This window comes from Mobula birostris, chromosome 6, assembly GCF_030028105.1.
Source record: "Mobula birostris isolate sMobBir1 chromosome 6, sMobBir1.hap1, whole genome shotgun sequence".
NCBI lineage: Eukaryota > Metazoa > Chordata > Chondrichthyes > Myliobatiformes > Myliobatidae > Mobula > Mobula birostris.
In genome coordinates this window covers 723,094-738,062 of record NC_092375.1, presented here as the reverse complement: position 1 = coordinate 738,062, position 14,969 = coordinate 723,094, and the positions used below count along the sequence as shown (strand labels likewise).

Genomic DNA, 14,969 nt, shown 5'->3' with positions numbered 1-14,969 from the left:
AAACTCTCCCCAATAGCCTTAGCAAACCTTCCTGCCAGGCTATTGGTTCCCCTTGGAGTCAAGTGCAACCCATCCTTTTTGTACAGGTCACACCTGGCCCAGAAGAGGTCCCAATGATCCAGAAATCTGAATCCTTGCCTCTGCTCCAATCCCTCAGCCACGCATTTATCCTCCACCTCATTCTATTCCTCTAGTCACTGTCACGTGGCACAGGCAGTAATCCCGAGATTACTACCTTTGAGGTCCTGCTTCTCAACTTCCTTCCTAACTCCCTGTAGTCTGTTTTCAGGACCTCCTCCCTTTTCCTACCTATGTCGTTGGTACCAATATGTACCACGACCTCTGGCTGTTCTCCTTCCCACTTCAAGATATTGTGGATGCGATCAGAAACATCCTGGACCTTGGCACCTGGGAGGCAAACTACCATCTGAGTTTCTTTCCTGCGTCCACAGAATTGCGTGTCTGACCCCCTAACTATAGAGTGCTTGTAGAATCCATTGGGGCTTTCTTTAATTCTGCTCACCAAGGCCTTCTCATGGCCCGATCTAGCTCTCCTAATTTCATTCTTCAGCTCCTTCCTGGCACACTTGTAATTTTTTAGAGCTCTAAAATCACCTAGTTTCTTGAACCTTTTGTAAGCTTTTCCTTCTTCTTAATTAGATTCTCTACACTCTTTGTACACCATGGTTCTTTTACCCTGCCATCCTTTCCCAGCCTCAATGGAACATACCCCTGCAGAATGCCATGTAAACGCTCCTTGAACATTTGCCACATTTCTGCCAAGTTCCTGCCTGAGAGCATCATATTTTCCACACCCCAATTAATTTTTTTCCCAAATTGTCTGCTTTCATCCCTCTCCAGTGCTATGGTAAAGGCGATAGAGTTGTGATCACTACCTCCAAAATGCTCTCCCCCCGAGAGATATGTCACCTGACCAGGTTCATTTCCCAATACCAGATCAAGTACAGCCTCTCCTCTAGTTGGCTTATCTACATATTGCATCAGGAAACTTTCCTGAACTCACCTAACAAACTCCACCCCATCTAAACCCTTTGCTCTAAGGAGATTCCAGTCAATATTAGGGAAGTTAAAATCACCCATTGCAACAGCCCTACCACTATTGCACCGTTCCAGAATCTGCTCCTCGATGTCTCTGTTACTATTTGGAGGAGTCTGTAAAAAACACCCATTAGAGTTACAGACCCTTCCAATTTCTGACTTCTAGCCACAATGACTCAGTAGACAACCCGTCCATGACTTTTTCCTTTTCTGCAGTCGTGACACTATCACTGATCAGCAATGCCACTCCCCACCTCTTTTGCCTCGCTCCCTGTCCTTTTTGAAACATCTAAAGCCTGGCACACTCAGCAGCCTGCCCGAGACATCCAAGTCTCTGTAATGGCCACAACATCATAGAACCACAGAACACTACAGTGCAGAAAACAGGCCATTCAGCCCTTCTAGACTGTGCCAAAACTTTATTTCACTAGTCCCATTGACCTGCACCTAGTCCATAACCCTCCAGACCTCTCCCATCCATGTACCTATCCAATTTATTCTTAAAACTTAAGAGTGAGCCCGCAATTACCACGTCAGGTGGCAGCTCATTCCACACTCCCGCCACTCTCTGAGTGAAGAGGTTCCCCCTAATGTTCCCCCTAAACCTTTTCCCTTTCACCCTAAAGCCACGTCCTCTCGTATTTATCTCTCCTAATCTAAGTGTAAAGAGCCTACTTGCATTTACTCTGTCTATACCCCTCATAATTTTGTAAACCTCTATCAAATCTCCCCTCATTCTTCTACGCTCTAAGGAATAAAGTCCTAACCTAACCCTAACCCTAACCCTGTAACTCAACTCCTGAAGACCCGGCAACATCCTAGTAAATCTCCTCTGCACTCTTTCAATCTTACTGATATCCTTCCTATAGTTAGGTGACCAGAATCATAGTTCCACGTATCGATCCACACTCTATATTCATTCACCTTCCTTCTGATAGTCCTTGCATTAAAATAGACACATATCAAACCATCTTTGTTCTATCATCTGCTTATCCTTCCTCACAAACTCCCTATAAACTGTGTCTATTTGTGCTGCCTCTTCAATTCGGTTCTCATCCCCCTGCATGGTTTCTGCCCTTTACAGAAACCATGACGACTCTGATTTATTTTATCAATAGCCTCCAAGCACCCTGAAACCTCATCCTTAAAACACAGATTCCAACACTTTCCTAATCACTGAGGTTAGGCTAACCAGCTTATAACTTCCTTTCTTTTGCCTTCCTCCCTTCTTAAAGAATGGAGTGACATTTGCAATCTTCCCTTCCTCCAGAACCATGCCAGAATCAGGTGATTCTTGAAAGATCATGAACAATACATCCATTATCTCTTCAGCAACCTCTCTCACTTTAGAATGTAGTCCATCTGGTCCAGGTGACTTATCCACCTTAAGATCTTTCAAGTTTGCCTAGCACTTTTTCCTTTGTAATAACAATGGCACTCACTCCTGCACCCTGAAACTCACGGACCTCTGGCATACTGTTGGTGTCTTCACTGCGAAGACGGATGTATAGTACCCATCAGAGTTCATCTGCCATTTCTGTGCCCCCTATTACTACATCACCAGCATAATTTTCCAGTGGTCCAATATCAACTCTCACCTCCCTTTTACTCTTTATATAACTGAGAAAACTTTTGGTATCCTTCTTTATATTATTGGCTAGTTCGCCTCGTACTTCATCTTTTTAGTTGCCTTTTGTTGGATTTTAAAAGCTTCCCAACTTCCCACTCACTTTTGCTACCTTATATGCTCTTCCCTTGACTTTTATGCAGTCCTTAATTTCCTTTGTCATCCACTGTTGCCTGCCCCTGCCATTTGAGAAGTTCTTCCTCTGTGGGACATATCTATCCTGCGCCTTCCCAGAAACTTCAGCCATCTCTGCTCTGCCATCATCGCTGTCAGTATCCTCCTCCAGTTATGGACTAGGTGCAGGTCAATGGGACTAGTGAAATAAAGTTTTGGCACAGTCTAGAAGGTGCAAGCTCGTCTCTCACACCTCTGTAATACCCTTTATTCCATTGTGATACTGATACATGTGAGTTATGCTTCTTCCTCTCAAACTGCAGTATGAATTCAACCATATTACAGTCACTGCCTCCAAAGGGTTCCTTTACGTTAAGCTCCCTAATAAGGTCTGGGTATTGCACAACACCCAATCTAAGATAGCCTTTCCCCGAGTAGGCCCAAACACAAGCTGCTCTAAAAACCATCTCATAGGCATTCAACAAATTACCTCTCTTGCAATCTGACACCAACCTGATTTTCCCAATACCCTTGCTTATTGAAGTCCCCCATTGCAATTGTGTCATTACTTTTATTACATGCCTTTTCCAGCTCCCTTTCTTGGCTAATATTTTGTGGACTATATATCATTCCCATAATTTTTTTTTAAAGAGAAGTTTAAAAGAAGTTTGGATGATTACAGGGATAGTTAAAGGGAAGCAGTGGAGGCTACCTCAGCAAGTATATTTAAGACAAGGTTGGATAGATTTTTGCATAGAAGGGGAATTAAAGGTTATGGGGAAAAGGGAGGTAGGTGGAGATGAATCCATAGTCAGATCAGCAATGATATTATTGAATGGTGGAGCAGACTCGATGGGCCAGATGGCCGACTCCTGCTGTAATTTCATATGTCCTTCGCAGGGACATGGGGGGCTATGGTCTCAGTGTAGGTCTTTGAGAATAGGCAGTTTACATTGTTTTCGGCATGAACTAGATGGGCTGAAGGGTGTGCTTTTGTGATGTACTTCTCTATGACTCAATACTAGAATCTAGAGGAACCCAGCGAGTTCGGCAGAATTTGTGGAGGGAAATAGAGAGCTGAAACTTTAGGCTGAAACCCTTCATCTGGATTGGTTAATTCTGTGGAATGCTTATAATGTAGATAAAATGAAGCTGCAGTTGGCAGTGCAAAGGTTGAAAAGTACAGTAAGGTCAGGGGCAGCACGGTGGCACTGTAGTTAGCACAAAGCTTAACACCATCAGTGACCCAGGTCAATCCCCGCCACTGTCGGTAAGGAGTTCTTCCAATGACCGTGTGGGTTTCCTCTCACAATCTAAAGACATACCATTTGGTCATTGTAAATTGTCCCATGATTAGGGATAAATCAGTGAGTTTCAGGGCAGCACAGCTCGTTGGCCGGAAATGCATGTTCCACACTGTATCTCAATGAACGAATAAATAAATAAATAAATAAATAAATAAATAAATAAATAAATAACTAACTAACTAACTAACTAACTAACTAACATGAAAGTTACTCAAAAGTATAGTGTAGGAGGGAGGAGTATCTGTGAAAAGCTGAAGCAAATGCAAGGAAGTAGTATTGGTCAAACTGAATGGTGACCTATTCCTGCTCCTAGTTTCTTGTGTTCCTCTCAAACAACCAATACCACAGTCCCGATGTTCACAAAACAATGGAAGAACCACTACAAAGCTGGAAAATGGCAAGTACCTCTTCCTCGCCCTTCTACTCTTTGCCTGCAGCTTGCTGCCATGTGTCTCTCTCTTCCTCTATCTCAATCAATAGCCTTTTAAATCCAGATGAGAACGAATAACGTTTTCATCAGTTTCTGCTGAGTTACCATGATTTCTGGCCACCTATTTCATAACCCTCAAAGTCAGGTTATAAACAAGGGCTTGGTCTTCCTTTTCCTCGAGGAAATTTGGATAATTCAAATGTCAGATAGGCAGATTGTGTGATTCTGCCTGCTGTTTACCCCTTTACTTTTAACAACCATGTACCTGATACAACTTGTGTGGGGTTCACTGTAGTCACTGTGACATTTCCCTGTTGGAGTGCTGTAGCTGGAACCACAATTCCCTGGGGACTGATTGTGCCAGGTAGAGTGCTGATAGTTGTATTCTGAACAGGAAGCTGCTGGGCAAGAATTTTTTTATAAAAGATGCATAAAAAAGATTAATCATACAGTTTTTAAATTATCTCGATAAACAACAGAATGTCATTTTATTACATTCATCATGCTTATTCATTTCAGAACTCTGTCCCTTTGTAACTTAGCCATTTATGAATATCACTGTAATACTGAAGTTACTGAGCATTCAAATTTGATCATTATTTATTTGAATTTAACACAGGAAGCATACACAGGAAGGTACTGTATATGAAGTAAAATCAGACATGACTCTTGAGAGTAATAAGGTAGTCAGGAAGAAGCTTAGGGAATAATAGCAGGGATATTTCTTCTTACCTGAGTTTGAACAGAAGCATAAGGTCCACCAGGGTCAGAACTCAGTAGGTTTTCACTGTTCATTTTCGTCTTCAAACAAGCAATGTAACGGTTACAGAAATCTTTGCACAAGTCGTTAACCTTCTCTAGCTCCAACAGATGAATACGCAGCACTTGGATTGCTTTGACCATCTTCCAAAGCATGGAAAAGTAAGATAAAGTTAACAGGAGCAGGGACAAAGAAACTAAGCTACTTGATTTGACCATGAAGTTAATGAATAACAACTGCAGTAATTTCTGGAGATTTACCAGACAACAACACCCTCAATGAACACAAAAAAACTGGTCAAGGACTTCAGGAAGGAGGTTGGTGCAAATGCTCTATCTACATCAATGACAGGGTGGACAGCTTCATGTTGCTAGGTGTGCACACCACCAATATCCCACCCTGGTCCAACCATGTTATGTCACAGCCAAGAAAGCTCAGCAACACCTCCCCAACATGGACCACACTTACAAGGAGTACTGCCACAAGAAAGTAGCTTGCATTACCAACAACCCGCCATCAAGACCCATGCTCTCTTTTCACTGCTGCCATTGGGAAGGAGGTACCTTAGAAGGTCCCACACCACCAGGTTCAGGAACAGTTATTACTCTACAACCATCAGGCTCCTGAACCGGCTAGATAACTCACCCCAACTCTAAACTGATTCTACAACCTACAGCATCACTTTTAACGATTATACAACTCATGGTCTCAGTATTTTTATTTGCACCATTCGTTTTCTTTTGCACATTGGCTGTTTGTCAGTCTTTATTTCTCTAGTTTTTTTTTCATAAATTCTATTGTACTTTTTTTATTTTCTTGGAAATGCCTGCAAGAAAATGAATCCTAAGGTAGTATATGATGATATATACACACTTTCATAATATCCTGAAGAACTGCAACCTGGACGACATCTTGCTGGACATGTGTAATACGGCACTGGTGAAAGGCAACAAACCGGAACAGTGGTCACTCTCAAACATTATCCCAGTCCCCAAGTCTGGATCCCTCACGAAGACAGATAACTACCACGGTATCAGCTTGACCTGCATCTTAGCAAAGCTATACACTCAGATGATCTTGAACAGGATTCGCACCACCATTGACCCTAAGCTAAGATTCAATCATAATGGTCTTTGGCAGAAACGCATAACAGTAATGCAAATACTTGCTCTCCGTAGAATCATTGAGGAAGTCAAGAACAACCTACCAGCTGTGCTTACTTACATCGATTTTTGCAAAGCTTTTGACTCCATTCACCGAGGCAAAATGCTGAAGATCCTGAAAGCTTACGGAGTGCAGGACCACCTACTGAGAGCAATAGAGTCCAGGGGAACGTCAAACCCCTCCCTCCCCAATAGAGTCCAACTACACCAAAACCATGGCGAAAGTTGTATCACCAGATGGAGAAACAGCAGTGTTCGAGCTCCTAGCTGGTGTGCTGCAAGGAGACACTCTAGCACCCTACATCTTTATAATCATCCTTGGTTACGCTCTATGTTAAGCTACCAAAGATCATGACAAACTTGGTTTTACCATAAAACCAGGACGAACCAAAAAGCTCAGAACAGTTGCGCTCACAGATCTCGATTTTGCAGATGACATGGGCCTGCTATCTGACCAGATGGAAGAAGCACAGCAGCTACTGACAAAAGTGGAAATTGAGTGCAATAAAGTTGGACTTCACCTAAACACTAAAATGACAGAGTACATGGCGTATAACTGCGACGAAGGTGCTCTCAAGACCGTAAAGAATGATATCATTAAGAAAGTCTTTGACTATAAGTGTTACGTACCCTGTAACGGGTTAAAAGAACCAGCAGAAATGGAACACACCTGGAGTCTGGTTTTGCTGTTATCTAATTCTATTTTATTAGTAACTACGTAATAAAGTAACATAAAACCAGATAAATTAAACAGGTTAGAGAGTTTATGCATATATAGGTATGGAAATATAAAACCCAAACTTCTTCAAGCCTAGGTGGTAATTGATACAGTCTTATGATGGTATGTGAGCGAAGTCAGTTCACATGCACAGGTTGGTTAATGTGAGATGTTTGTAATCCAAAGGCTAATGTTGTGAGAAGACAATTACGTCGATATTCCACAGATTCCATGACAGCAATACAAAACAACAATAGTAGTAGGTTTTATCTCCAAAGTTGTTTCACTCCACACATGAAATATCACCGACGGTGATCTTCAACGAATATCCTTTCAACACAGGTGGTACCACACCCGAATTCAGCTACGGGACATCTCAACGTGATGGCCACAGGATACTCCAAAAGAATCCACGTAAGGATTATCACCAACAGTAGCTTATCACAAAGGGGACCCTCTTCAAGGAACCACCACCCAGGCAAGGGTCAACTCACCGGTAGATTCCACAAGGTTACCCTACACAGACAACGTGATAGTCACTTATCCAGTTCCACGACATACGAAATAACCTGTGATTTGCCACAGGGGTGCCTTTCTTCAGTGAACTACCACACTCAGATTAAGGGTAAATACACACGTGGTATTCACAAAGGTTTTCCCCTCACCAGAGAACCCACTTCTGTGGATTAACTAAGTGACAATCACACTTTTGTAGTCGAATAGAAACAAACTCACGCTCACAGGCTACTTAGAGAGAGAGTCCAAACAGTGATCTCTTTGTCACTAGGTTTCTTCTGTTTCAAACTTATCTCTCCTCTTTTCTCTTCCTGCAAACTTGTTCTAGTTGCAGAAAACTTGTGAGAGTCATTTATCAATACTCAGGATCGATCTCAACTCACCCCTTTTGGGCTACAAAAAGTTTAAACCAGCGTCTTCCATTGACCGAATCCACCTTGACTCTAACTGTGTGTGTCTGTGTGTCCTTGTATATTCAAAACAAGCTGCAGCGAAACCATAAGTTGTCCATCAAATAACTCTACCTCTCTCTCTCTCTCCCTTTTTAAAAGGCACAGTCCATAGAAGATATGAACCCTAGGGATACATTACAACAAGTACCTCAGGTCAAGAATGATGAGTTCGGAGAGGGACATAAAGATATAGAAGGCGCTGGCGTGGAGGTCTATGAAAGACATGAAGGAAATCTGGAAGTCGAACCTGATCATCATCATCATCAGGTGCCGTGCCCAGTTCGAGCTTTGACTGCCATGGCTTACACACTCCTGTTTCGGGCCAAGTGGATCAATTCATTGGTATTCATTTCCAATTCTCTGGCTGCTGTCTCCATCATCATTTGTCTTTGTCTTCCACTTGCTTTCTTCCCTTCAATCTTTCCCATAATTACCATGCATTCTAACTCCTCTTTCCTAATCACATGTCCAATGAAGTTACAACAACACACATCAAAGTTGCTGGTAAACGCAGCAGGCCAGGCAGCATCTATTGGAAGAGTTTCAGTCGACGTTTCAGGCCGAGACCCTTCGTCAGGACTAACTGAAGTAAGAGTTAGTAAGAGATTTGAAAGTGAGAGGGGGAGGGGGAGATCCAAAATGATAGGAGAAGACAGGAGGGGGAGGGATGGAGCCAAGAGTTGGACAGGTGATTGGCAAAGGGGATATGAGAGGATTATGGGACAGGAGATCCGGGGAGAAAGATGGGGGTGGGGGGAACAGAGGATGGGCAAGGGGTATAGTCAGAGGGACACAGGGTGAAAAAGGAGAGTGAGAGAAAGAATGTATGTATAAAAATAACAGATGGGGTACTAGGGGGAGGTGGGGCACTAGCAGAAGTTAGAGAAGTCAATGTTCATGCCATCAGGTTGGAGGCTACCCAGACGGAATATAAGATGTTGTTCCTCCAACCTGAGTGTGGCTTCATCTTTACAGTAGTGGATGGACATGTCAGAATGGGAATGGGACGTGGAATTAAAATGTGTGGCCACTGGGAGATCCTGCTTTCTCTGGCGGACAGAGCGTAGGTGTTCAGCAAAGTGGTCTCCCAGTCTGCGTCGGGTCTCACCAATATGTAGAAGGCCACATCGGGAGCACCGGACGCAGTATATCACCCCAGCCGACTCACAGGTGAAGTGTCGCCTCACCTGGAAGGACTGTCTGGGGCCCTGAATGGTGGTAAGGGAGGAAGTGTAGGGGCATGTGTAGCACTTGTTCCGCTTACAAGGGTAAGTGCCAAGAGGGAGATCAGTGGGGAGGGATGGGGGGGACGAATGGACAAGGGAGTCGCGTAGGGAGCGATCCCTGCGGAAAGCAGAGGGGGGGGAGGGAAAGATGTGCTTAGTGGTGGGATCCCATTGGAGGTGGTAGAAGTTACAAATGAAGTTACGTTGCCTTTCAATGATTTCATACATTATTCCTCTTTTTGTGTTTGCTCTGTTCATGACATCCTCGTTAGATATTCATTTCGTCCATGATATTCTTTGCATCCTCCTCAAAAACCACATTTCTGCTGCTACAATTAGTTTCCTCATGTTACTAGATGTTGTCTAACATTCTGAGCCATATAACATAACTGGATAAACGTAGCATTTCAGTACTCTGAGGCGGGTTGTCATGCCTAGTTTAGTATTGGTCAGTATATATATATATATATATATATATATATATATATATCTCGAACCTGACTAGCGGGCTTAAAAACTTTACAGTGCCAGCTTCAAGATCATCACTGTCCGTAAGGAGTTTGCACGTTCCTCCCTTTACTACAGTGGTTTCTTCCAGGTGCTCCAGTTTCCTCCCACATTCCAAAAATGTATGGGTTAGGATTAAAAAGTTGTGGGCATGCAACAGTTGTGGAATGCCCCCAGCACATCCTCTATCTGCGTTGGTCATTGATGCAAAACAATGTATGTTCCAATGTTTCAATATACATAATAAAACTAAAAAAACTAATCTTTTAAAACATACAGGATCAGAATAAGAATTAGATTCTGGTTTATTATCACTGACATATCTTGTGACAATTGTTGTTTTGCGGCAGCAGTACAGTGCAAAAGATGAATAATGAGGTACTGTAGATGAGCTCATGGGCCATTCAAAAATCTGATGGAGAGGAAGAAGCCGTTCTTAAAAACGATGAGAGTGTGTCTTCAGGCTCCCGTACCTCCACCCTGATGGTAGTAATGAGAAGAGGGCAAATCCCAGATGGTGTATATCATTAATGATTGACTCTGCTTTCTTGAAGAACCGCCTTTTGAACATGCCTTCAATGGTGAAGAGGACTATGTTAGTGAACTTGGCTGATCAATGGCCTGTAGCCTCTTGTGATCTTGTGCCTTGGAGGCTCCATACCAGGTTGTTATACAACTTTTGTTATACCATAGGATTGAGTTCAAGAGCTGTGAGGTAATGTTAGAGCAATATAGGACCTTAGTTAGAACCCACATGGAGTAGTGTATTCAGTTCTGCCTTCTCCCCATATCTGCAAAAACTTCCACAGATTTACCTCTCTCTGGCTGAAGAACTTCCTAATCACTTCTGTTCCAAAAGAATGCCCCTCTATTCTGAGGCTATGTCCTCCGGTCTTAGACTCTCCTACCATAGGAAACATCCTCTCCACATCCACTTCCACCATCCGATAGGTTTCAAAGACGTCACCTCTCATTCTTCTGATTTCTAGTAAATACAGACCCAGTGGCATCAGACGCTCTTCATATGACACCATTCAGCCCTGGAATCATTTTTGTGAACTTCCTTTGAACCCTCTCCAGTTTCTGCACATCCTTACTAAGATGCAGTAAGGGGATCAATACCTGCTCACAATACTCCAAGTGAGACCTCACCAGTGTTTTATAAAGTTACAACATTACATCCCTGCTTTTATATTCTAGTCCTCTTGAAATGAGTACTCACATTGCATTTGCCTTCCTCACCAAAGACTCAACTGCAAATTAACCTTTTGGGAATCCAAATTGAATAATTACTTTGGTTCTGTCTTCACTAAGGAGGACATAAATAATCTTCCGGAAATAGTAGGGGACAGAGGGTCCAGTGAGATGGAGGAACTGAGGGAAATACATGTTAGTAGGGAAGTGGTGTTAGGTAAATTGAAGGGATTAAAGGCGGATAAATCCCCAGGGCCAGATGGTTTGCATCCCAGAGTGCTTAAGGAAGTAGCCCAAGAAATAGTGGATACATTAGTGATAATTTTTCAAAACTCTTTAGATTCTGGACTAGTTCCTGAGGATTGGAGGGTGGCTAATGTAACCCCACTTTTTAAAAAAGAAGGGCGAGAGAAACCAGGGAATTATAGACCGGCTGGCCTAACATCGGTGGTGGGGAAACTGCTAGAGTCAGTTATCAAAGATGTGATAACAGCACATTTGGAAAGCGGTGATATCATCGGACAAAGTCAGCATGGATTTGTGAAAGGAAAATCATGTCTGACGAATCTCATAGAATTTTTTGAGGATGTAACTAGTAGGGTAGATAGGGGAGAACCAGTGGATGTGGTATATTTGGATTTTCAAAAGGCTTTTGACAAGGTCCCACACAGGAGATTAGTGTGCAAACTTAAAGCACACGGTATTGGGGGTAAGGTATTGATGTGGATAGAGAATTGGTTGGCAGACAGGAAGCAAAGAGTGGGAATAAACGGGACCTTTTCAGAATGGCAGGCAGTGACTCGTGGGGTACCGCAAGGCTCAGTGCTGGGACACCAGTTGTTTACAATATATATTAATGACTTGGATGAGGGAATTAAATGCAGCATCTCCAAGTTTGCGGACGACACGAAGCTGGGTGGCAGTGTTAGCTGTGAGGAGGATGCTAAGAGGATGCAGGGTGACTTGGATAGGTTAGGTGAGTGGGCAAATTCATGGCAGATGCAATTTAATGTGGATAAATGTGAAGTTATCCACTTTGGTGGCAAAAATAGGAAAGCAGATTATTATCTGAATGGTGGCTAATTAGGAAAAGGGGAGGTGCAACGAGACCTAGGTGTCATTATACACCAGTCATTGAAAGTGGGCATGCAGGTACAGCAGGCGGTGAAAAAGGCAGATGGTATGCTGGCATTTATAGCAAGAGGATTCAAGTACAGGAGCAGGGAGGTACTACTGCAGTCGTACAAGGCCTTGGTAAGACCACACCTGGAGTATTGTGTGCAGTTTTGGTCCCCTAATCTGAGGAAAGACATCCTTGCCATAGAGGGAGTACAAAGAAGGTTCACCAAATTGATTCCTGGGATGGCAGGACTTTCATATGATGAAAGACTGGATGAACTAGGCTTATACTCGTTGGAACTTAGAAGATTGAGAGGGGATCTGATTGAAACGTATAAAATCCTAAAGGGGTTGGACAGGCTAGATGGAGGAAGATAGTTCCCAATGTTGGGGAAGTCCAGAACGAGGGGTCACAGTTTGAGGATAAAGGGGAAGCCTTTTAGGACCGAGATTAGGAAAAACTTCTTCACACAGAGAGTGGTGAATCTGTGGAATTCTCTGCCACAGGAAACAGTTGAGGCCAGTTCATTGGCTATATTTAAGAGGGAGTTAGATATGGCCCTTGTGGCTAAAGGGATCAGGGGGTATGGAGGGAAGGCTGGTGCAGGGTTCTGAATTGGATGATCAGCCATGATCATACTGAATGGCGGTGCAGGTTCGAAGGGCCGAATGGCCTACTCCTGCACCTATTTTCTATGTTTCTATGTTTCCTGCACAAAGACTCCCAAGTCCCTTTGTGTCTCAGATTTTTGTATTTTCGCTCAATTTAGAAAATAGTCAACCCTTTCCTTTTTTTCTACCAAAGTGAATAACCATACATTTCCCGACTGTATTCCATCTGCCATTTCATTGCACTCTCTTTGACTTTTATGTTGGCTTTCACTTCTTTTGTTAGCCACGAACATAGAAATCAACTGTACATTACAGATCATTCGGCCCACAAAGCTATGCCAACCATGTAACCTACTCTAGAAACTGTCTAGGATTATCCTACCACATAGCACTCTGTTTTTCTAAGCCCCATGTAATTATCTAAGAGTCTCTTAAAAGAACCAGTTGTATCCGACTCTACCACTGTTCCAGGAGGGCATTCCATGCACCCATTACTCTCTGCATGAAAAAGGTACCCCTCTGTACCGACTTCCAAGCACCTTAAAACTATGCTCCCTCATGTTAGCCATTTCAGCCCTGGGGAAACACCCTTGGCTATCCACATGATCAATGCCTCTCATCATCTTATACACCTCTATCAGGTCACCTCTCATCCTCCGTCACTCCAAGGAGAAAAGGCCAAGTTCACTCAACTTATTCTCATCAGGCATCCGTGCCAATCCAGACAACATCCTTATAAATCTCCTCTGCACTCTCTCTATAGTATCCACATTCTTCCTGTAGTGACGTGACCAGAACTGAACATAGTACTCCAAGTGGGATTTGACCAAGATCTTATATAGCTGTAACATTACCTCTCGGCTCTTGAACTCAGTCTCACGGTTGATGAATGCCAGCACACCATACACTTCCTTAACAACACTGTCAACCTATGCAGCAGTTTGAGTGTCAATAGACAATAGACAATAGGTGCAGGAGTAGACCACTCGGACCTTCAAGCCAGCACCGCCATTCACTGTGATCATGGCTGATCTTCCACAATCAGTACCCCATTCCTGCCTTCTCCCCATATCCCTTGACTCCACTATCTTTAAGAGCTCTATCTAACTCTTTCTTTAAAGCATCCAGAGAATTGGCCTCCACTGCCTTCTGAGGCAGAGCATTCCACAGATCCAAAGCTCTCTGGGTGAAAAAGTTTTTACTCAACTCCGTTCTAAATGGCCTACCCCTTATTCTTAAACTGTGGCCTCTGGTTCTAGACTCCCCCAACATCAGGAACATGCTTCCTGCCTCTAGCGTGTCCAATCCCTTAATAATCTTATATGTTTCAATCAGATCCCCTCCCATTCTTCTAAATTCCAGTGTATACAAGCCCAGTCGCTCCAATCTTTCAACATATGACAGTCCCGCCATCCCGGGAGTTAACCTCGTGAACCTACGCTGCACTCTCTCAATAGCAAGAATGTCCTTCCTCAAATTTGGAGACCAAAACTGCACACAATACTCCAGGTGTGGTCTCACCAGGGCCCTGTACAACTGCAGAAGGACCTCTTTGGTCCTATACTCAACTCCCCTTGTTATGAAGGCCAACATGCCATTAGCTTTCTTCACTGCCTGCTGTACCTGCATGCTTACTTTCAGTGACTGATGAACAAGGACACCTAGATCTTGTTGTACTTCCCCTTTTCCTAACTGGAGACCATTCAGATAGTAATCTGCCTTCCTGTTCTTGCCACCAAAGTGGATAACCTCACATTTATCCACATTAAACTGCATCTGCCTACTCACCCAGCCTGTCCAAGTCACCCTGCATTCTCACATCATCTTCCTCACATTTCACACTGCCACCCAGCTTTGTGTCATCTGCAAATTTGCTAATGTTACTTTTAATCCCTTCATCTAAATCATTAATGTATATTGTAAATAGCTGTGGCCCCAGCACCGAGCCTTGTACCCCACGAGTCACTGCCTGCCATTCCGAAAGGGACCCGTTAATCCCTACTCTTTGTTTCCTGTCTGCCAACCAATTTTCTATCCATGTCAGTACCCTACTCCCAATACCATGTGCTCCAATTTTGCCCACTAATCTCCTATGTGGGACCTTATCAAAGGCTTTCTGAAAGTTCAGGTTCACTACATCCGCTGCTACTGTGAGATCGACAATC

The 14,969-nt window shown here is 43.4% G+C and overlaps 1 protein-coding gene across 8 annotated transcripts in view; it reads right to left on the bottom strand.

The window, feature by feature from the left end:
* pknox1.1 (pbx/knotted 1 homeobox 1.1) overlaps positions 1–14,969 on the bottom strand; it is a 292,555-nt gene that overhangs the window by 126,671 nt on the left and 150,915 nt on the right. For 7 of the 8 annotated variants that reach the window (XM_072259798.1, XM_072259800.1, XM_072259797.1 and 4 more), the window contains 2 exons: positions 5,270–5,440; positions 4,803–4,938 (listed from right to left, as the gene is read on the bottom strand). In XM_072259798.1, coding sequence (XP_072115899.1) covers positions 4,803–4,938; positions 5,270–5,440 — 307 coding nt within the window. The remainder of the gene's footprint in view (positions 1–4,802; positions 4,939–5,269; positions 5,441–14,969) is intronic. The other variant, XM_072259799.1, reaches the window with a different exon arrangement.